General features: G+C 42.1%; 1 protein-coding gene across 5 annotated transcripts in view; it reads left to right on the forward strand.

The window, feature by feature from the left end:
- The first annotated feature begins 526 nt into the window (after window positions 1–526).
- Window positions 527–23,789, forward strand: part of irf8 (interferon regulatory factor 8) — a 115,422-nt gene continuing 92,159 nt past the window's right edge. For 2 of the 5 annotated variants that reach the window (XR_011345983.1, XR_011345984.1), the window contains exons 1-8: window positions 532–681; window positions 790–976; window positions 2,091–2,274; window positions 2,628–2,713; window positions 6,188–6,293; window positions 8,258–8,311; window positions 9,302–9,679; window positions 17,642–17,760. Coding sequence is in view for 1 of the 5 variants with exons in the window: in XM_069902138.1 (XP_069758239.1) it covers window positions 674–681; window positions 790–976; window positions 2,091–2,274; window positions 2,628–2,713; window positions 6,188–6,293; window positions 8,258–8,311; window positions 9,302–9,679; window positions 17,642–17,760 (1,122 nt within the window). In the remaining 4 variants the exon portion in view is untranslated. Of the gene's footprint in view, window positions 682–789; window positions 977–2,090; window positions 2,275–2,627; window positions 2,714–6,187; window positions 6,294–8,257; window positions 8,312–9,301; window positions 9,680–17,641; window positions 17,761–17,871; window positions 18,308–22,821; window positions 22,978–23,789 lie in introns of all 5 variants that reach the window. The other 3 variants (XR_011345985.1, XR_011345986.1, XM_069902138.1) reach the window with 3 other exon arrangements.

The raw sequence follows: 23,789 nt of genomic DNA on the forward strand, positions 1-23,789 counted from the left end.
CCCCCCCCCCCCCCCCCCCATGCCTGTTACCAGGAGCAGACATGAGGAGGCGTACGGAGTCCAAGGAAATCCCCAAACACGCCTCGCAGTCAATCGGTGTCACAAGAACATGCAATTGTTGGAATCTTGGAGCTGCCCCCCCAAAACTGCTACTGAACTCAGCGGGTCGAGCAGCGTCTGTCGGGGGCGCAGCCAGGTCCTGCTCGATCCGCTGGCTTCCTTGCAGCTGCTTTTGCTTCTCCAGTCAATGCCCCCTTTTCCTGCCTCCACCGCGCACCAGCAATGAGGGGGGGGGGGGACCCCCCCAAGCGCCCCTCGGAGCAGCAACCTCAACGCCGTCCACTTTAAGCCAGTGAGGCAGAGCAGAGGGCGGGAGGTGGCGGGCGGAGTGAATCTGCCCGTTTGATTTCTTATAAAAGGTGGCTCGGGGAGGAAATTCCGCCCTCCCCTTCGGCCCATTGGTAGAGCTGCGCGAAACGCTGGGAGGTGTTTGGTGAGTTTCGGCGTCGCTCACTGGAGAGCGAGGAACCGGGGCCACCCCTTCCCCTGGGTAAATAAACCCAAACCCGGATAAAACGGCATTTGTGTGTGTAAAGCCTTTGGAATTAGTATTGGCTCGAGTCACGGAGGCGGAAGGGAAAGCTTGGCGATTGATTTCTGGCACTGGGCAGTAATGCAAGGGTGAGCAAACGTTTCGGTGTGGCCGCGTGTAAAATACCTGCACTGAGTTGAGGTCGGACTTTGGAGTTCCAGCCTAGTTCACTCTGAGTTGACCTGTTGCAATTTCAGGATCGGAATGATCGATAAGAGCGGCAGCGGGATGCGTCGCCTCAAGCAGTGGCTGATCGATCAGATCGACAGCGAGCAGTACCCGGGCTTGGTATGGGACGATGAGCAAAGAGTCACCTTTCGGATCCCCTGGAAACACGCCGGCAAACAAGACTACAACCAGGAGGTGGACGCCTCCATATTCAAAGTACGAGGAGCTTGTGGCAAAATGTCAATTAAAACAAAAATCAGTGCGTCCCGACACCAATCGACGCCTTCAGCGCGGGGAAGGGCGAAGGGGAACGATTGCGGGATCCAGCAGGGGTGCAAACTTTTCAAGCTCTGCGCGTCTCTTTGCCGCGACTTGGGCAGAAATCGCCACTGGGGTCAGATGTGGTTTTCTTTTGTTGTTGAACACAGGCAGTTTTGCAGGAAAAATAATTTGCATAATCTTTCAAAAATATAAGCCACGAGGGATCTTTTCTGTCCGCTGTGAAGCAAAGTGGTATCAGGCTTCTGAGTATTGCCGGCTCACGTAGAAAGAACTCTCAAACACTTCTTGTGTTGTTGTTGGTCCGAAAAGCATATTTTGATGTGAGGTCGTTCATTCTGTGATCAGACAGTGGGTATTTCGGGTGGAGTCCGTTGAGGAACCCTGCAAAGGAAGAACTTTGATCATGTCATTCTCATACAAAATAGTTTGTTAAATGTGTCTTGAGGTCTAAAGGAATGAACTACTTGTCTAGCTGCATTCATTGGTTGTATTAGGTTGAGGTGACTGGTTAAAGGTATTTCCTGCTGTCAACAGTCCCAGGCCTGGACTCCAGCGTTGTAACTTTGTCACAGTTTTAAAAAGATCTTTACTTCTGTGTGTGCAGTTTGCTCGGGCTGTGGTCTAGTGAAATAATGACATTATGAAAGTCATATTTAAGACGTGGGAACAAGATTTCAGTCAGGATTAAAGCATTTCAGCCCAAACGTTTGCGCAGAAACCTCAAGCGTTCTCTCCTCCCCTTGCTCTAACTACTGCCCGACTCCCACTTGCTCTATGGTTTTAAAAAGCACCTTCAGTATCACCCGATGATTACTTTGAGCTTCAGTGAGATAAAGAGCAATAACTTGAGTGTTTCGAGCAACACCTCATCAATCCCCCCCCCCCTTCACCTCTCCAAAAATCTGCCCCCCTCATCTGTGAGCTGAGACGAAGGTGGCGCCTGCAGGCTGCTCAGCGATTCCCTTGTCCAAAGACACGGAGCGCTTGTATTGCCTTGACCGTGCACACGAGCCCGTCTCATGGTTGACCTGTCGCACTGTGCTCGCAGGCATGGGCCATCTTCAAGGGCAAGTATAAGGAGGGCGAGAAGGCAGAGCCCGCCACCTGGAAGACGAGGCTTCGCTGTGCACTGAACAAAAGCCCGGACTTCGAAGAGGTGACGGACCGTTCGCAGCTTGATATTTCGGAACCCTACAAGGTTTACCGGATTGTCCCCGAAGGACAGCAGAAATGTAAGTGCTCAGCATGGAGCGAGTGGGGGGCTGTTTTTTTTTGGGGGGGGGGGAAGGTATGTTGTTGGTGCTGAATGACAAGTGAGATAATAGCTCTGACTTTGCCTGGAGCTGATGAGGGGCTTTGTCACTGATGGACCTGGGGGCTGAGGTTCTTTCCGATGCAGCCTGAAGGAAGGTGCTTTGCAAGCCCAAGCGTGCCGCTGGACCGGCGAGAGCGCACAGAAAGCCACCGTGCTTTCCCGAGGGGGAGCTCAACGCGCTCTTTGGAGCACCTGCAGCGTTGACACTTTAAATTACTGATCCACTTGCCACAGTGTCTCTATCCTGTGCCTATTCCATTTTTAAAACAGGTAAATTTGGCAGTTTGTCCAATGATCAAGGCGATATCACAGATATGGATTGTAGTCCACCTGGCTCTGATGAACTCATGAAAGAGGTATCTCCTTTGCTTTTCCTTTTGATTTGTAAGCCTTAATCGGATCGAACTGGCTAATGCGACTTGGTGCATCGATTTTGATTTAAATGCATGTTCAATGTATAGACTAAAATGAAAAGTCTGTATTTATATTAATAAGTTCAGAAACCCTTAAGTACAGGCTGTCGTCCTGTTACGAAGTACTCCAAGTCAATTTATCTTCCCAAGTTTACTATTTAGTGAGTTGCAGCTAATGTGTCCAAACAACTCAGTCTGGGGATCTGTTTGTACATTGTGTGGTTTCATGGCAATATCTGATTAATTTGTACTAATGTTGATTGTGGGAAGAATGTGTTCCAACATAGCAGGTTCTTTTGAAGGTTGCTTACCTGAGTCATGAGAGCAGGCAATTAATTTAATAATGGCCTGAAATTAATCCTGAAAGTTATGGCACACTAACATTTTCTTCCTTAAGAATGCAGAGATGATTTGATGAAGAGTAAAAAAAAAACTTTCTTATTTTACCTGAGCCAGGCTCACTGACGGATTCCAGAGGATATTGATAATTTGTAAATGTCACAAGGGACCTCATGATCAGCATTCCGGTTAGTGCAATGCTGTTACAGGGCCAGCGGCCCTGGTTTGAACACAGTGCAGTCCGTAGGGAATTTGTATGTTCTCCCCTTGTCTGTGTGGATTTCCTCCCAGTGCAACAGTTTTCACCCACTTTTCAAAACTTCTTTAAATGGGTTATTTGTCTCAAACCTCTTGATTTCACAACAGGACTTTGACAGACTTCTGTATAAAAGAGCCAATTGATAATGAATTTATTCCTTTGTGGTGTCATGTGTTCATTGTACACTTCAGTACATTGAGTTTGAAGTCATGTGTCTTTCTTACTTTGTAAGGAAGTCACATTTTCTTCCTAGAGGGAATAATATTAGTAATAATGCCTGTGGTGACCAGTATCCAAACTTTGTAAATAAGGGACATTCTCAAGGAGATTCCTAAGAGCATCTCACTCATCAAATTTCACCGTGGGGCAAGCCCTGTGCTTTTGTGAAAAAGCTGGCGGAGAACTGTTAGTTGAAAGACAACAGTTTTGCATCACACTGAAATGAAATGACGTGATGGTGATTTTCAACGCTGGGAGGATGTGCCAAGGCTCTTTCCACCTGATTGAAACTCTCCTTTGTACGATGGTTACTGCTACACCACTTCACCTCCCACTTCTGCCCATTACAATCTTTTTCTTGTTTGCATTGTTAGCTTAGTTCAAATCAGTATTACATTTTTAAAAGAATCCTGAGCCAACACTTGCATGGATACTTAAAAATTTTCACCATTCTGTGCCTTTTAATGGTACCTGGTTAAAAATGGCAACTTCACTAAATCCAAGTTGAAAGGCTGCTGTGACAGAAGGCAGGATGTCAAGTGCTTTGTCTCCTTGACATGTCTCAACCATCATCTTGCTAGTCCCTCTGACTTGCTAGTCCCATTCCATAACCCTCCAGACCTCTTCCATCCATGTATCTATCCAATTTATTCTTAAAACACAAGATCGACCCTGCATTCACCACATCAGATGGCAGCTCATTCCACACTCCCACCACTCTCTGAGAGAAGAACTTTCCTCTAACGTTCCCCCTAAACCTTTCCCCTTTCAGCTTAAAACTATGACCTCTCGCATTTATCTCCCCCAATCTAAGTGGAAAAAGCCTGCTTGCATCCATTCTGTCCATATCTCTCCTAATCTTGTAAACCTCTATCAAATCTCCCCTCATTCTTCTTTACTCCAAGGAATAAAGTCTTTCCTTGTAACTCAACTCCTGAAGACCTGGCAACATCCTCGTAAATATTCTCTGCATTCTTTCAAACTTCTTAATATCCTTCCTGAGGTTAGGCACCCAGAACTGCACACAATATTCCAAATCTGGCCTCACCAATGTCTTGAACAACTTCAACAAACATCCCAAATCCTATACTCAATACTTTGATTTATAAAGGCTAAGATGCCAAAAAGCTTTCTTTACAACCCTGTCCACATGCGATGCCACCAGGCACAACACACATATAGGCAAGCAATACATATGCAGGACAAATATCCACATATAAAAATAAATAAATATTGCTTAATAAATAGTAGAGTCTCAGATGGTTAGTGTGAGCGGTTCCTTTAGTCGTTCAGCCTTGCTTTACTTACTCTTGGTACACTGTGAGGTTAATCACATTGAATCATTTTTAATTTTGCATCATTTTCAGATTAAATTGCAAACATAAGCAATCTTAAAATGCTAATGGGTCAAATCTTCCTCATCAGACTTCACTCCCACCATGGAATTGCCAGCAGAACTATTTCAAATCCTTGATTGGAAACAGGGACATTTTCTCAGGGCCTCTGTATCTAGCCCTCTACAAAGTGGTCTAAGCAGCTAGAGGGTTTCCATTCAGTCTTTGGCAGTCAGCAAAGCCACACCATCAATAAAAAATGTAATTACACTAGTTTGTAGACATCTTTCATATTTGGAAACATTTAAAGCCATGGACATTGAAGTAGAAATTAAAAATGTATAAATCATTAAAAATTGATGTGCCGTTTTCCCCCTTTGCCAGCAATCCTCGGTGAAATGAATGGAGTCTCAGATCCTGCTACAAAGCTGACATGCTGCCAGAGAACCATACAAACAAATTAAATGAACCAAATTCATCTGAATTTGGAAGATTGTTTGAAATAATAAAAAAGACAGAAGCATTAAAAAGCACCAACCATTTAAAATCAAATATTTTAATCATTTGTAGCTGTTCTGTTCCTTTTGAAATTAGTGAGAACTCCCTTTCAGAACCTGGCATATGCTATTGAGTGGATTTCCAGTTGAAATGATGGAGGAATTTCAAGCAAGACTACATACTGCTACTGGACAATGTGTGGAGTCCGACATTTGGATCCAGTAAAAGACAGTTTCGTTTCTCAATATTATCAAATATTGCTATATGCAAACATGGCCATTTTATTGGCCACTGTCTTAATGGTCCGCTGTACTGGTCTGTTTGACTTTTGTACTGGAGCCCAGTAGTGGAATAAAATAGTTTTCAGGAAGATCAGGGCTTTCACATTTGTGAAAATCACTAACTGCTTGACACTTGCTCTGGGATTCCCAAAATACAGCCCATTATTATTTTTCCTCCCTTTCTCCAATTAATCCTCCATTATATTACCCACAGAGCCCAAATTAGGCAGGGTCAACAGTAGAAGAATTAGAGCAGGAGATCCCAAGACTGGATTGTATGGATACAAAGCACTTGTAAAATTACACCTTCTGTCTCTTTGGTGGGGGTGGGGGAGGGTAATATGTTTCTGGTACTTTAAGAAATCTTCACATTGGCTTGTGAATTGCAGGTTCATTTACTCAGAGCACATTGTCTTTAAAACTGATCAACTGGTGACTCATCAAGAATTGTGCTGGCCTACATTCTTTGTTAATTAAATATTTACAGGTCATTTCAGATTATAATGTTATAATAAAGAGGAGTCATTCTCCTCCCGAGGAGGACCACACAAAACAACCACAACTAGACTGGTGGGGTCGACAAACAATTGAAGGTAAAACAAACCATTCCTTTCCATGCAATTGACTGGAAAATTTTAATTAGACTTTTGAGTATTGTGACATGTGACTTGTTTGGGATTCTGACAGGATGGTTGAGGGTCACACTTTGTGTTTTGGTGGAGTGTAATTGTAATGGTTAGGATTAGAAATCAGGAAAGTAGCAAGTACGTCTTCAAGAAAAGCTGGTTAAAATTCTTGGAGGCTCACATTGTCATCTTTCACCATCCCTCACTCATCTTACTTGGGTGGCATGATAAGAGCAGCGGCTAGCATAATGCTGTTACAGCGCCAGCAGCACGGGTTCGAATCCGGCACTGTGTGTAAGGAGTTTGGACGTTCTCATGACTGCGTGGGTTTCCTCTGGTACTCCTGTTTCCTCCCACTCTTCAAAACATACCAGGGGTGTTGGTCAATTGGGAAGGATTTGGGATAGCTCAGTTAGAGTGGCAGTTATTGCAATGCTATTACCATGCCAGCAACCTTGGTTCGAATCTGCCTTTGTAAGGAATTTGTATGTTCTCCCGTGTCCACATGGGCTTCCTCTGGATGCTATAATTTCAAGTTAATTGCCCACAAGGATGTATTTGGGGGGCATGGGCTTGTGGGCAGGAAGAGTGTGTAATTAATGAAAAAAAATTAAAGACCATTTAATTACCTGCAGAAAATTAACAATGGAAGAACTGTTCAGATTGAAATAGTTACAATTTTGGAGGGGGAAATAATACTGTCCTTACCAGTGAGGTTCAACTTCCATGGAGGAGTGGATAATGAAGAAAATAACATTGCAGAATGTAATTCCACTACATAACTTGGGGGCCTGAGGGTTGTGCAAGGTAGTGGAGTAAGAGCAGTGGGCAATATTCTTTTAGGTTGTGTTTTGAGGAATTTAGTTAATTTATTGAGTAAAAGAACAAAATAATATCTCCATATTTTCCATTAGGTAAAAGTTTGTCTAAAACTCTAGGCTTTTTGGTTTACCCAGCAGAACTTCAGCTTTTTAAATGGTATAATAGTCAACTGATCTTGGAAATTATATGACCGAGTTAGTTCTCACTGGGTAGAGCTTAATCTTGCGCACATGAAAGGGCAACCCATTTCCTTGTATCATTTGCCAATAAAACTCAATAGAAATAACAAAAAGAAAATCAGGAATAATATAAAACAACAATCTGGGCTGCCATTGGATTAAATAACAATTTAACCCAAATATACAAAGATAAAATCAATCTCAAGCAAGGTTCTATTTGGTTTTTTGGTAGGCATCTCATTTTTAAAAAAATCCCACTGAATTGATTGAATGTTTTTCTTTGCAAAATCTACTAACATAGCTAGAAAGAGAACAACTGAACCTTTGACTTTAAGCAAATAGTAAACTATTTGCCTGTTGCAAATCGTAACTATGTTATACAGGTGCTCCCTGACTTGCGACCTATACAACTTGCGTCCATCAGTACGTGTGATGATTTAAAAAAAAAACATTTATGCAGTTTATGTTGTTTTTGACAAATATAACAGGGATACAGGGTATGTAAGAGCCAAAATGTGCTTACCTACCTTGTTAGTCGACGTCCTGGGGTGCACAGACCATCCAAGATGGTCACACCCAGCCTATGGACCCTGGGACGCCAACTAACAAAGTAAGTACTTTGGCTTTTACATCACTTGTATGCATGTTATAGTTTGCCAAATAAAATATTGGATTTCAAAAAAATTGCTTTAAAACTTTAGTACTCCACGCTGGCAAAATTCCGACACATCCATTTTGAGATACGATCAATCTTTCGGTCCCAATTACGGTTGTAAGTCAGGGAGCACCTATACTCCACAGTAGGATTTTAAATGCATTGGGATGAATCACCAAATTACAAGAAGTTCTATAAGTATTGTCTTTCTAACAATATTCCTTCTACCTTTGAAAAATGTAAGTGTGTTCATCACTTTCTTTTCTTGTTTACAGACTCTTCCATGTTATATTACGCCAATAACTTTGGACCCATGCAACCTAATTCAGGTACCAAGAAAGTAGTTATTACTTAATCTGCAATCATTTATGCTTCGGTTATTCATAGGGATTATTGTCTTTGTTATCTGTAGGAATTAATTATTTTAAATTGAACAGCAAAGTTCGCAGATGCTGTGGTCGAATGTAATCCACAAAGGTGCTGGAGAAACTCAGCACTTTTGTGTATCGCATTAATTATTTTAAATTTGATTTAGAGAGAGAGCATTGCTGGCAAGACCAGTGTTTAACCCGCATTCTTAATTGTTGCTTGACTGAGAGATCGCTTTGTTGATTACCTTAGCTTTGTCCACCTCAATAGCGTGGATCTCCTAGTGGCCACCCTTTTAATTTCCCCATTCCATTCTTTTGCTGACATGTCTGTTCATGGTCTCAAGCACTGCCAGACCGAGACCACCTCATCTTCCATCTGCGTGCCCTCCAACCAAATGGCATTAACGTTGACTTCTCCAGTTTATGTTAACCTCCCCAACCCCTTCTTCCCCCTGTTGCCTTTCCCCCAGCTCTGTCTCTCTCTCTCTCTCTCCCTTTATCCTCTGTCTCCTTTCACAGACCCAAAATCAATTCTCACCTCTCCTCTTAACATATCCAATTAACACCTTTTGTTGGTCTGGACTCCATCCCTTGCCAGTCTTCAGTCTTAATTCTAATGCCTTCTCCTTCTTTGAAGGAGAGCCTAGATACCTCCTCTAGGAACCGGCTGGGCTCCTCCAGCATTTCTGTGTGTTTTTACTACAATCACAGCATCTGCAGACTTTTGTGTTTCACTCTCACTTGAACTAAGCAGCCAGCTGGGCAATTTCAGACAATGGATAAGCTTTGCTGTGGTTTAATTTTTAGTTAAAGACAGCAGATTTTTCCTTCTTAAAGAATCAGTTCGGTGTGGTAGTTTAGTTCACTATTTTTTACCATTCTGCTTTGTTTGCCAATGGGCTCCTCCTTTTAGTATTTGTAATTATTCCACTAAACTGTTACCTTCAGGGTTTTGCCAAATGATGGTTACATTTCACTATGGAGGAATTGTGATGTCCCGTGTTCCCATTTTCCGGTCCGATGGCTGTCGGATTACTGTGCGTCACGCTCCCATTACCAGTGAAGGCATGGAGAGCATGGAGCAGGTTCTTTTCCCGCCTACAAACAAGATAGTGAACCCTCGACAACAGCAGGTCACCAACAAACTCTTGACTCATCTGGAGCGTGGGGTGCTGCTACTGAGCAACAACGAGGGCATCTACATCAAGAGGCTCTGCCAAGGCAGGGTGTTCTGGAGTGGCCCCTGTGCGCCTTTTGTCGACCGGCCCAACAAGCTGGAGAGAGATGCAATAGTGAAGCTCTTTGACACAAAGCAGTTTCTGCAAGGTTTGTGTTGCTCCTCTTGTATCAAAAATAACATTACATTTAATTTGTCTCTTTACACAACAAAATACCAAAAGGCGACTGCACAGGAGCCATAGCGAACTATGCCAGGAAAGATTTCTGAAACATTGGCAAAATGGGTAGTTTTTAATGATTGTCAAAAGGGAGAGAGGAGGTGAGGCAGAGGGCTTTAAAGAATGAATTCCAAAATTTCTTGTATTGACAGCTAAAGACTGATTCATTATTCTGAGCACACTCCAACCAGAAGGTATGAACATTGGCTTCTCTGGCTCTTTTTAGACACACACCACAGGAATAGGCCCTTCTGGCCTACAACCCCAAGCTGCCCAAATGCCCCCAATTAACCTACAACCTCCTATGTTTTGAAGAGTGGGAGGAAACCGGAGCCCAGAGAAGACCCACACAGACACAGGAAGAGTGTACCAACTCTTTACAGATAGTGCCGGATTCAAACCCAGGTTGTTGTCACTGTAATAGCATTACACTAACCACAATGGTAACTGTAGCACCTGTTTCTTTCTTTCCCTATATATCCTTTCCTCCAGCTCTTTCTCTCTCTTTACCCCATCCCTCTGTTTCCTTTGGTCTGTTTTCATCCACATACTCTGGCTGACTGCATCACTGTCTACCAATGCACAGAAAAAAACTCCGGAGGGTTCTGAACTCAGCCAGCGACATCACAGGCATCAAACGTCTCTCCAATGAGGATGTCTACAAGAGGCAGTGTGTTTATATAAAAAAAAAAAGCAGGCTCCGTCCTCAAGGACCTCCACCACCCAAGCCATTCATCCTCATTCACCATCACTCATATTCTCACTTTGTTTCACGTCATCAGCAAATATGGAAATGTTGACTTGGATACCCAACCCGCCAACTGAAAGGCCCATTCATTTCTATGAATACTTGTCGAACAGTTGCCAACTCGGAATCCACTCAACCATATGACCCCTAATTCCATGCCCTTTAACCTTGCTAAGCAATCTCCTCTAAATAGATCCTGAAAGAAAGTCAGTAAGTTAGTCAAGTATGAGTTCCCTTTAATGAGCCTTGTTGACTTTGCAATCATGTTATTATTTTTAAAATAGCAGAAGGATTTAAATATAGTTTTGGTACTGTTGCAGAGAGAGGGCTTGAAGGCTTTTTAAAAATTTTGCTTCCTAATTAGAGAGGGAACTGTAATTCACATTTGTTCTTAGCGAATTGATGTATTTGAAATAATATTTTGGTGTGTTTATAGCTAAGTAAGGTTTAGAGCAGTGGTTCTCAACCTGTTTCTTTCCACTCACATACCACTTTAAGTATTCCCTATGCCATCGGTGCTCTGTGATTAGTAAGGGGTTGCTTAAGGTGGGATGTGGGTGGGAAGAAAAAGTTTGAAAACCACTGTTTTAATTGTACCGCATTGACTCGTTATGTGCACGGTTTCAGAACTCCAAAGGAAATGGGCAAGTAACAATTTTTTTTCAAGCAAAATATTTCAGTAACAATTAGGTCTAGAGCAGTGGTTCTCAACCTTCCCTTCCCACTCACAGACCACCTTAAGTAATCCCTTACTAATCACAGGAAAGGGATAGGTTAAGGTGGAATGTGAGTTGGGGGGGGGGGCAGTTTGAAAACCACTAGTTTAGAGGGATCTGGACTGAACACAGTCAAGTAAGAATACCTTGGTTGGTATGGATAAGATGGGCCAAATAGTTTCTTTCTGTGTAGTGGTAAACATTTATTTCCTGTCATCTTTTGTCTCCATACTATCTCTTGAAAAATGATCAAGAATGAATGGCCTTTACCTGATTAGAGCAGAAATGGAATAATATTCTTTGTAATAATTTTTTAATAGGCTGGGTAGGGTTAAGGGAATGTTGTGGGACAGAGCTGGAAAATGCTTCAGTTATAGAGCATGCAGAGTGAGGTTTTGAGAACTCAAAACATATACAGAAGAGGTATGGGGCTTTAATATTGTAAAGAAGAGGTTTGGGATTGGTGGTGTGGCTGTGATAGCAGACGGAGCTCAGTCTTATTGAATTACTTACCTTGTTGATTTCTAGCCGTGCTTAAACGAGCTGGTGCTGATAGCTGGAATCAGTGATGAGATTGCAGTAGTCTGCGTTGATGAGCAATTCGTAGACACTCACATTGAGAAGAGGAACAGCTTGAAGGGTAGCCTTCACCTGTGGGGGTGGGAGGGGTTTGGGAGAGCGCACAAGACAGATTAGTCATTGGTTAGGGAGGACCAGAGCAGAGGCTGGTCCATGTCAGAGTATGCGGCTCACAGGAAGCTCCACCCCTATGGGGACTCCCCCTACAATGCTCTCTCCAGAGAGCATACATGTCTCTGTGAGCCATCGGCATGGTGATATTGCCGAACTTTGCCTCAGCCCTTCAAACTTGAGCAGGTGCTCCCCATTCCATGTAGTCTGATCCCTCCAAGAATATAATGGCATCCCTGATGGTTTTCCCAGTTGCGAGTCCCATGAGGGGCAAGACCATCCCTTTAAGTTAGAGGAATGCGGTGGTGACCAAATAGCCCACCGAGGCACCAGTCATCTTCATGCTCCCTGAGAAGTGGTACTCATGGATGTCCCTGTAAATACCCACATACATAGTGTCCACTCCCTTACAATCTGTGTCCCCATGCAACAGTGTGCCACTGTGACCAGCCATTTAGTTCCCAATCTAGGAGGGCAGAGAACCTGGCCCGGAATGCAGACATCACCTGTTCCCATAGGAGGATGTCATCATTGACCCCTTCTGTTGGTGCCCACAAGGCATTGCCAATTATCTGTGGTTCAGACAGACCATCCAGGGCACTCGCTTCCTGATGAGAGAGGTAGACATTGGGAGCCCCCTTTTCTCACAGCCATGGCAGCAGCATGGCTAAATGTTCACCTAGCCACTGGTGGTATTAGTCCCCTTGCTCAGTTAGCTCCTTGGCTGAGTTGTCCCAGGTCTCCATTATCTCACAGTGACCACATATGTGCCCATCTGAGATCCCCCCATTTTCAGCTGTCTTCCCGTTTTGGAGGGACGACATGTGCCCTCTTGGCAGACCTGGGACCATGTGGTCACTGGTTGGATTTGCAAAGGCTCAGGCACAAAGAGGAGGATGTGTCATAAGACTCAATAACCTCATGGTCATCACCATCCATCCCCCAACTATGTGTTGATTTCCCCCCCCCCCTCCCCACTGGACAATGGCTTGGACTTTGCCTCGGTCAAGCTGCCAACCAGACCAGAGAGCTGCTTGCAGCTACTGAGTTTCAATCAGCTTGGAAGCTGCCTCCATGACTTTCATTTCTGGGTTGGTTGCTCACACTTGGGCACCTGTGCTGCCTCCTGTAGTTCACAACAGTGATGCCTCAGGGATTCTATCTCCCTATCCTTCTGGGCACCCTGTTGGCTTAATCCTCCTGCAATTTCATGTTGGTGTCTTAGGAGAGACACCATAAGCCAAAGGGCCCCTCCATGACTCCCCTCGGTCTCTGGAAATCTTGATTTCTCTAGGAGGGACCCTATTTCTTTTCTCGGCTGGGGTTCATCCCATTAATCCTGTCATCCGGGATGGTGTGGCTTGCCAGCCAAGCCACCAAGCAGTCATCAGTCCACCTGGGGATTTTATATTCCGAAACCCAGGGTTCTCTTACTAGCTGTGGGTCTGAGCAGATACACAATAATGCTTGCACCCGACAGGGTGACCTGAGCACTCACACTCACACTCACACACAAGCACAATCTCCCACGTGGTTAATAAAACTCTTTGAACCCTTCTTGCAGTGCCAATTGTCATGTTTGGGAAGTATCAAGTTCAGAGGGTTCACAAGAGATGAGTCTGGACACAAGTGTTACAATCAAAGGTAACTTTATTGAACACACAGGAGACAAACAGGGAAGATGTCAAACAATACTTAATTACTAAACAACTATATAGACATCCACATCGGAGCCAGGTTGGACTCCGATACCAGTGGCAGCCTATCTTCTACACGCTCCCGCACGTGTAGACACTCAGAGACTGAGATTTTCAAACACACTTCAGGTTTCCTGTGCCAACGGGGGTGCGGCTCTCTGCAATCACTGATCTATCACAGTACTATGGCTTGACTTAAATGCAGTGCACACCTTACCCATGACTCCTCCATCGATATCCACTGTAACAACCTGGCATTGAATGTCCAGGACTTTGACCAAGATGCAGGGAGAAATAAATGTGGTCTTCATTGATGTTTTATACTGTTTCGGGCTGGGCGTTTGCCCAGTGATGACACGGAATCATTTAAATGAGCCAGCAATAATGTGTGCACCATTGGGTGGCTGGAGTCCAACCTTGATTGGCAGGTGAAGCAACTTCTGAACAAGTTTCAGACAGGGAGGTCACGTGACCATCTGCAATCTACAATGTTCCAGATAGGGAGGCCACGTGTTGCTCCACAATCCACATATAATAGATAATCATAGAAAATTTAGGGTGCAGAAGAGGTCAGTCGGCCTGTCGTATCCATGTCCCTGGGGTACTGGTTTCTCCGTGGGAACAGTTGCGAGAAGGATGTGGCACCTACTGATTTCAACTGATTTATTTTGCATCTCTTTAGTCCAGAAATTGGATCCATTGGCATCTGTTTCCTTGCACACATAAAAGTGAATCCACATGGATTAAATTGTGCTACCAGTCATGTCCTGGTGAACGTGAGCATGTTAGGAAATTAACCTGAGCACATCTGTGCACCACTTCCCTCAGTTTTGCATGCATCTTTCTCCAGTGATATCACAGGTCATACAGCACATTTCCTGCAGTTACAGAAGAGATTGCAGCTTTTGGGTGAAACCTATGACCTTTGAATATGGAAAGCAGAGTAGAATGTCATTGCATTGTTATAACCAGTGAAGTGATAACTGAAAGGTTTCTATTTCTTTACATGACTATCTGACAGGTGACATCTGACTTCAGTGACTAAAATTTGAAGTTCACCGAGTTGCTTTCTGCCCCCCCAACAACCTGGCTCCCATCAACTCCCTAGTGGCATCGTGTCAGAACTCTTTGTAACTGTGGCACAGACAGTGGGAGTTTATTTCCTGCAATGCACTCCCACCTTGTTTGTATGACTAGAATGTCCTTGCTGAAGAGTACAGATCTGCAACCCCAGCTCAATGGATAATGCACAAAATAGCACGGTTACGTGGGGACGGAATCATCATTCTACTTCAGCAATTCATTAGCTATGTGAAAAATTTCAAGATATAGTTTTATAGTGTGGTAAACCACATAATTGTCTGGTCGCACACACCTATTAGCTGATTGTACCTGTGCCCCTCCCCACAGATTCCTGTATAAAGGTGAGTGTTCCACAGCCCCCTCATCAGTGCAGAATAGTTGAACAATATGGATGTGCCATTGTTCTTAAGTGAATAAAAGCCCAATGGTTTCTCAACAACAGTCTTTCGAGCAATTGATGGTGCATTAGTCAGACATACCGGGAAATTATTTTAGCCAATATGTAAGGTTAAATTGATTTACCAGTTTGTCGATGAACTTCTTGCTTGCCCTTGAATCCTTGACCCAATCTGATCTGATGTGTGGTATTTAACAGGGAGAAATAGGAAGCCACTGTAAGGATATTGAGAGAAGGGGGTCACATTTAAAGGGTCTCTATTTCCAATGGGCTTGCATTGGTATGAATGGAAATAGTCTTAATTCCTCAGTTGGGCAGTTCATGTTTGCAATGCTCATAAAATCATAGATCGATTACAAGCAGGCAAGGGAGCTATTTGCGAGATTTTATCACATGTATTGAGATCTTAGTTTTGTTTGTATCTTAGCTTGGAAAAAAAGTTACCACTCTCTGGTACAATGTTTGTTTTAAAATTCACAGAAAACATGGTAAAGACAAGGTAATAATTCTAACAGTGATAAAACTGTTGTTTTTGCATTTCAATATCACATGGTTTCAAGGTGCTTTCTGGCATCCCAGGAGCCACTCCTTGGTCATTGGTGATGGATGGGAATCTGGCATGAATGGTCTCTCTGGGCAGGCAAACTTAGTTCTGGTAACATTAGCCTCTCGGCCCATCATGTGTGCTGGCAACTATTGGCTCAATCTCATCAGTGAACAGAAAGAGGCAGCATCCACGGAGTGAAACGGTCAGGAGTGATGTGGCTTGACGTGTTGAGTCATTCTGCCCTCTGTACTCACGCATGATGCAGCACCTGCAGCTCTCATGTTTTTCCGTTCCAAGCCCTCCTTTTCTGTCTGTTGCTATTTCTCAAGTGACTGTTCAGTTTATTTTTGGAAGCTCTGATATTTATTATACACTCCTACAGGCAACACATTTCAAATCATCACTGCTCTCCATAGAATGGAGAGCAACCCAGGCTCTCCAAACTTGCAGCTGAAATCTCTCCTTCCTAGAATGACAAAATATAAATAGTGTAAAGTGACAGCTGCGATTATGCAATGCCAAACGTTTGGGATTTTTGAGCAGAAAAGGTTGAGAATTGGCTTGATTGAAATGTTCAAAATAATGAAAGGTCAAAGCGATTCAAGAGAAAGCCTTCTTTCTCAGAAGGATGGAGAACAAGAGGGCGTAGATTTGGGGAGAGGAGTTGAGAGACAAAAAGACTTTTTGATGTAGCCAAGAGGTGTAGTGATAGGTATTTAAGGTTATGGGGAGAAGGGAGGAGCGTGGGGCTGTAGGAAAATGGTTCAGATTGATGGAATGGTGGAGTGGACTCGATGGGTTGAATGGCCTACTTCTGCTTCTTCATCTTATGGTATTTTGGAATTTTCTATCTGAAAGGCGAATATGAGCAGATTCAATCATGGTTTATAAAAATGCATTAAAACATGATAGGGGGACATGGCTACATGAATTTTATGATATTGATGGGGTGACTGGCTTCTTCCTGTTATGCTTCTATGATTTATTACTGAAAACTATTACTGAAAGAGATCTTTTCTAAACAAAAGACTTTCATTTCATGCAAGACGGGTGACATGTGAGGAGTGTAATGGAGATAATGTTTCTGAGTGATGAACTTCAATCAGAATTTCTCCTTCAATTAAGTATCCTCTATCATTAGACCCTTGAGTGACACTTGCTGAGTGGCATACACAATGTTGGCTTTGATTCCCTAATGTGTTCCCTCATCCATCATCAATCACTTGTACATCAGCTTCAGTAGAATGGTTTGCAATGTGACATTCCATGATTCGGAGAGTATTTCAATATTGGGCATGCCAATTCCATTTATTCACAGGCGATCTCATTTGTCAAATGAATTGATATTGACCATGGATTGTCCTGTTTCTCTGGGAACTTGCTCCTAGGCTCGGGCTGTAGAGTTGACCTGTCACTGGTCTCTGACAGTGCCCGCTTTGAAGATCGCTTGCAGTGGCGCACTTACGTAGACTTTTCCTCTCCTTCCTCCTCAAGGTCCCAGGTAATGTAGAGCATTAACCATGGTCAAATCTGTGAAGTTTTGAAATCCCGAACTGAATCAGTGAAAATAGCAAAGCCATCTGTATATGACCCTGCAGCAGTGTGCTGTGTTCCCAAAATTGGCCAAACTAGGATTTAATTCCTCCCATATTCTTTGTAGTTTCAGGAGCTAAATTCAGTGTTTCAAGCAAATCTACATCTCAGTCTTGTTATTAATGAATAAATATTGAGATGCAGTCAGATGATGCCAATATTGAGAAACGTCACCTCCTAAAATGTCTGAGGCGCAATTCTTAAATCTTGTCAAAACCCATGGCAACAACTTTTGTTAGGGGAATGTTAAGGTAAGCATAATATTTGCTGCTTGTAGATTTAATTCCTTGATTATCTTGAATATGCATTTTCTGGAAGCATAAATGTCTTTCCAAATACAGGGGAATAGGAAACTGACCATATTAAATGAAGCAGTAACGGGAGCGAGTAGTATTAAAAAATATGGTACTTTTCTTACAGCCTTGCAACTTTATACTGAGAATTCACAGTGCCTTCTCCCGAATAACAAAGTGACTATATGCTTTGGAGAGGAGTTTCCTGACATGAAACCCATGAGCAAGAAATTAATCATAGTGGAGGTGAGAACACGTCAAAAGTGATAAGAATTTTGTACCATATGTTACAGAGTTCTGTGTGTGTATTGGACTATGTTTTGTGGTTTTATGTTAAAAAGTGACAATTTGCCTTAGAGAGCCAAGGTGAAGGTGGACTGGTGAGAGAGTGGGAGACAGATTGAGCATGTGCAGAAAATGATCTCAAAATATCTGGACTTGGACGATAAACCACCACTGGGCGGTGCTGCGAAGTGGAAGAAGGCCCAGGGCATGAGTCATTGTCTGGAAGACAGATTAGAATGTTGGGCATTTTAAAAGAGATGAACATTCCGAAGGCAGCCAGAAGGATCTGGACCAAGCCATTGTTCCTCTCTCTGCAAGCAACACAAGACAACTTCAAATTTTGTGCTCTCTCTCTCTCTCTCTCTCTCTCTCTCTCTCTCTCTCTCTCTCTCTCTCTCTCTCTCTCTCTCTCTCTCTCTCTCTCTCTCTCTCTCTCTAAGATCTTTTGGCTTTAGTTTACGAAACAAACTGAACTTTGTTTATGATCTTTGGTTGAGATCGAAGTTTTGTGAGTCTTGTGTGTTTTGTGTTTGATTTGTGTCTTAGTTTTTCTGTGGGCTGGTTGGAAGTGTAGCTTAGACTTTGATTACTTATGTTATATTTAGGCTGGGAAATTTATTAGTTTTACACTGTTATAGAAATTTGCATAGGTAACCAGTGGCCATTGTTATTAAAGGAGGGATTTTGAATTAAAATTTGAAGGTGATTTTTTTGTTAATAAAGTAATTGTTCACCTTTACCCCTGTGTGATATGCCTTCTTTGTGGTTGCTGGTTTGATCTTGTAACATAATTTGGGGGAATCGTCTGGAATCAAACCAATTTGGAAGCTTTAGGGGTGATAGATTTGTGCTTAGTTATCAGTCGTCTGAGTTTGACTCAACCTCCAGCTTGAAATTAAATATAAACGGTGAATGTATAAATCACCAGCTGATAAACCAGCAATTATGAATATTGACTAGTTCATAGCGAACCCTTCAATGGTTAATTTAAAAATGGCTACAAAGTCAGAACTGATGGTTATAGTTGGCAAGTTAAAACTTCTGACAGTAAAAACTGAGATGAAAAATAAGGAAATTGCTCAAAAGATGCACTATGTAGGAAAGGGGGTATTTGAAGAAGCTGCTTTAGAACAGTTTCCAAAGGAGAAAACTTCAGAGGAAGTAAGTTGGCTTTGAGAAAACTAGAGTTAGAGGAAAAAAAGAGAGGCAGAAAAGAAAGCCGAACGGGAAGCAGTAAGGCAGGCAGAAATTGAGGAAAGGGCAGCCGCAAGGGAGGAGAGAGAGAAAAAGAATGGAAGCATGAGCTAGAACTAGCTAAATTGAGGTGGACCCTAATGCAAGGAGAGGGAGAAGCCCAAAACCCATGTGCTGGTCAGGAGGAGAGGTTTCTGGTCAGTAGAGAAGTGAGGTTAGTTCCTCCATTTGAGGAAGCTGAAATAGATCAGTATTTTCAGCATTTTGAGAAAGTAGCTGTAAATTTAAAATGGCCACCAGACCAGTGGTCACTCCTGCTGCAAAGTGTTCTTAAAGGGAAAGCCCAATAGGTGTATTCGTGTCTCACTGTACAGCAAGCAGCTGATTATGAATTTGTAAAGCAGGTTATACTCTGATCTTATGAACTAGTGCAAGAGGCTTATAGACAAAAGTTCAGGAATTTAAAAAAAGCAAAAACCCAATCTTACCTGGATTTTGCTTATAGGAAGGTTGTGTGTTTTGATCGGTGGTGTGCCGCAATGAAAGTAGAAAATAACTTTGATTTATTGAAGGAAATCATTCTGAATGAGGAGATTAAAAATTGTGTTCCTGGCAATATTCAAATGTACTTGGCAGAGAAAAATATAAAAACTTGGCAAGAATTGGCTAAATTTGCAGAGGAATATGCTTTAACCCGCAAGTCTAAGTGGACACCAGGGAAAACCTTTCAAAGGAATACTGCTGATAATCCAAATAGAGTAGGAAGAAAATCTAGAAGTGAGGTTAAAGGAAGAGAGGAAGAGAAATGGGTGAAGGAAAAAATTTCAAGTGTTATTTGCTACTATTGTAAGAAGCCAAGGCACATAATAGCAAATTGTCCTGTACTGAAAAGGAAGAAACAGAAATGGGTGGTACCAACTGCCTGTGTTCAGAGTGAGAAAGTTAGGGATATTTTTAAAGCATTCATGACTGAAGGTTTCATTTCGGTTAAAGAAGGATCCAATCAGGTGCCAGTTAAAATCCTACGAGATACTGGAGCAGCCCGATCGCTTGTTTTAAGCAACGTTTTGAATTATGGTGAGGAGACCGATACTGGAGATGTGAATTTAATTAAAGGCATCGGTGGTGAAGCAGAGCCTATACCTTTGCATAGAATAGTGATGAAATCAGACTTAGTTAATGGCCCGGTTACGATAGGAATAAGATCAAGTCTGCCGGTGGATGGAGTTTCTCTTTTGTTGGGGAATGATTTAGCACAGGGTAAAGTCATACCTGCGGTGAAACTCACAAGTAAGCCATTGGTTTATGAGTCCAAAAAGGATTTGGAAATCTACCCTGCGTGTGCCATTACTAGAGCCATGTCTAGAGAAAAGGTAGAGGTAGAGAAAGTCTGTTATGATCCTGTAGTGGAGGCAAGTATTGAGGACAAACCTAAGGATGCAGCTTTGCTGTTGTCAAGAGAATAGCCAGACAAAAGCATGATCCTGATCTTGCTGGGATAAAAGATAGGATTCTGTCTAACCAGTAGGTTCCTTTGTTTAAGATGGAATATTGATGATAAAGTGGAGATCACAAGTAATACCTGCCAGTGAAAACTGGGCGGTAATAAGGCAAGTTGTAAATCCCCAAACTTACAGGAATGTAATATTGAAGTTGGCTCATAGTACACCTTTAGGAGGTCATCTTGGAGATAAGAAGATGGTAGAAAAGATAAGGAAACAGTTTTATTGGCCAAAATTAAGAAAGGATGTCGTGAACTTTTGTGGAACCTGTTACAGGTGGGCAAGCCTAATCAAAGTCCACCAGTGGCACCTTTACAACCATCCCTGCTTTCAGGGAGCCCTTCTCAAAAGTGATAGTGGATTGTGTTGGCCCATTGCCGAAAACCAAAGCGGGAAATGAATATTTGTTAACACTCATGTGCACAGCTTTAAGGTTTCCAGAGGCTATTCCCCTGAGAAACATTAAAGCAAAGATGATTGTGAAGGCTATGCTATAATTTTTTAACACTGCTTGGTCTACAAATGGAAATTTAGTTGGACCAAGGGAGTAATTTTATGTCTGGAATATTTCAACAGGTGGTGTATGAATTGGGAGCTCATCAAATTGTGTCATCTGCCTATCATCCTGAAAGTCAAGGGGCCTTGGAAAGGTTCCATTTAACTGTGAAAAATATGATGAGGGCTTATTGTGTGGAAAATAAAAAGGATTGGGTTGAAGGAATCCATTTGTTATTGTTTGCTGTTAGAGAGGCAACTCAGGAGTCTCTTGGCTTTAGTCCATTTGAGTTGGTGTTTGGTCATGAAATCAGGGGTCCATTACTATTGTTGAAGGAACAGTGGATACATAAATGATATACAATCAAATGTGTTGGATTATGTTTTCAAATTTAAAAACAGATTACATCAGGCTTGTGAGATGGCAAGGAAAAATTTAAAAACTGCTCAGGGAAAAATGAAAATTAGGTATGATCAAAAAGCAAAAATTACGGACATTAAACCTGGTGACAAAGTATTGGTTTTGTTTCCAATGCAGTCAAACCTTTTGAGAGCTCAGTTTTCAGGACCATAAAAGGTGAAATCAAAAATTAACCATGTCACTTATGTTATTGAGAAGAGAGACACAGCACGTGAACATGCTTAAACCTTACTTTGAGAAAATGCCTGAGGAGGAAACTAGGATTCCAACCAAGGTGCAAGTTATAGAAGAAAGTAAGGAGGAGATAAGTTTCTTGGAAGGTCATGGAGCACAGAAAGTGATAAGCCTCAGGATGGAAATTTCTATAGTTTTGCAAAACCTAGACACCAAGTTAATGCATTTGTCTAAATCAGAAAGGGAGGAAATGAAGACATTATTTATGAAATTTAAGGAGATATTCCCAGATGTTCCAAGAAGAACTACTGTGGGTTGCCATGATGTGGAGGTCAGTGATGCTAGGCCTATTAAGCAGCATCCTTACCGAGTTCATCAGGAAAAGAGCAGATTGTTGGATCAAGAGGTGGATTATATGCTCAAAAATGATATCATCCAAAAATCAAGTTCAAATTGGAGTTCAACCTGTGTTCTGGTGCCTAAGCCAGATGGCTCAATTAGGTTTTGTACAGATTATCGAAAGGTAAACATGTTGACAAATACTGCTGAGTTTCCTATTTCCAGAGTAGATGATTGTGTAGATAAGGTGGGAAAGGCTAAGTTTCTTACAAAGATTGATCGCTTAAAAGGATACTGGTGTGTTTCTTTGACAGAGAAGGGCAGGGAGATTTCTGCATTTGTTACACCTTCGGGATTGTATGAGTATAATGTTATGCCTTTCGGGATGAAAAATGCACCTGGCACATTTCAGAGAAAGATTAATGCAGTAATTCAGGGTTTAGAGCACCCAGGAGCCTATATCGATGATTTAGTAATTAGTACGGATACACGGAAAGAACACATGCTTGAATTAGAGCAGTTATTTCAGAGACTGGTGAAAGCACACCTCAGTGAATTTGCACAAGAGTGAGTTTGGACATGCCACTGTAATTTATCTGGGTTATGTGGTAGGACAGGGACAGGTGACACTGGTTGGAGCAAAAGTATTGGTTATCACTGCATTCTCTATCCACAGTAATAAGAAAGCTCTTCAGAGATTTCTAGGTTTGATTGACTACTATCGTAGATTTTGTAAAATTTTTGTAGAAATTGCACTCCCATTAACAAAACTTCTTGGAAAGAAAAAAAAATTATTTGGTCGGATGCATACCAGGAAGCTTTTCTGAAGTTAAAGGCCATTTTATGCCATCAGCCTGTACTTATGTCCCCCTAACTTTGAAAAACCATTGTTTTTAGCCTTGGACACCAGTGATGAAGTGGTTGGTACTGTACTGTTACAGAAGAAGGATGGTTATGGAGTAGAACATCCTATTTCTTACTTCTTGAAAAAGTTTAACGTCCATCAATGAAATTATTCAACCATTGAGAAGGAGTTATTAGTGCTTGTTTTAGGTTTGCAACATTTTGAATGTGTATATATGTACTGCTTAAAAACCGTTAATAATGTATACTGATCATAATCCACTAGTTTTTCTGTCTAAATTGAAAAATAAGAACTGACAGTTATTGAATTGGAGCTTACTATTACAAGAGTATGATTTAATTATTACACACATAAAGGCGACAGATAATGTAATAGATTGTTTGTCAAGCTGTTAATCTGGGTAGATATGAATCTAATCACATACTTATTGTAAAAAAAAATGGAGTGTTTTATTTTATTTTATTTATGTAATACTTCCATTAATTGTTAAAAATTTGGTCTTGTGGACTAATTTTTTTTTAATCGGGGGGGGGTGTTACAGAGTTCTGTGTTGTGTATTGGGCTATGTGTTTTGTGGTTTTATGTTAAAAATTAACAGTTTGCCTTTGAGAGCCAGAAAATGATCTAAAGATTTCTGAACTTGGACAATAAATCACCACTGGGTGGTGCTGTAGAGTGGAAGGAGGCCCAGAGCATGAGTCATGGTCTGGAGGATGGTTTAGAATGTTGGGATTTCAAAAAGGATGAACATTCCAAAGGCAGCCAGAAGGATCCAAACCAAGCCATTGTTCCTCTCTCTGGAAGCAACACAAGACAACTTTGAATTTTGTGCTCTCTCTCTCTCTAAGATCTTTTGACTTCAATTTACGAAACAAACTGAATTTTGTTTATGATCTTTGCTTCGGTTGAGATCGAAGTTTTTGTGAGTCTTGTGTGTTTTGTGTTTGTTTTGTGTCTTAGTTTTTTCTGTGGGCTGGTTGGAAATATAACTTAGACTTTA

The sequence above is a fragment of the Narcine bancroftii genome, chromosome 10, assembly GCF_036971445.1.
Source record: "Narcine bancroftii isolate sNarBan1 chromosome 10, sNarBan1.hap1, whole genome shotgun sequence".
NCBI classification, from domain to species: Eukaryota; Metazoa; Chordata; class Chondrichthyes; order Torpediniformes; family Narcinidae; genus Narcine; species Narcine bancroftii.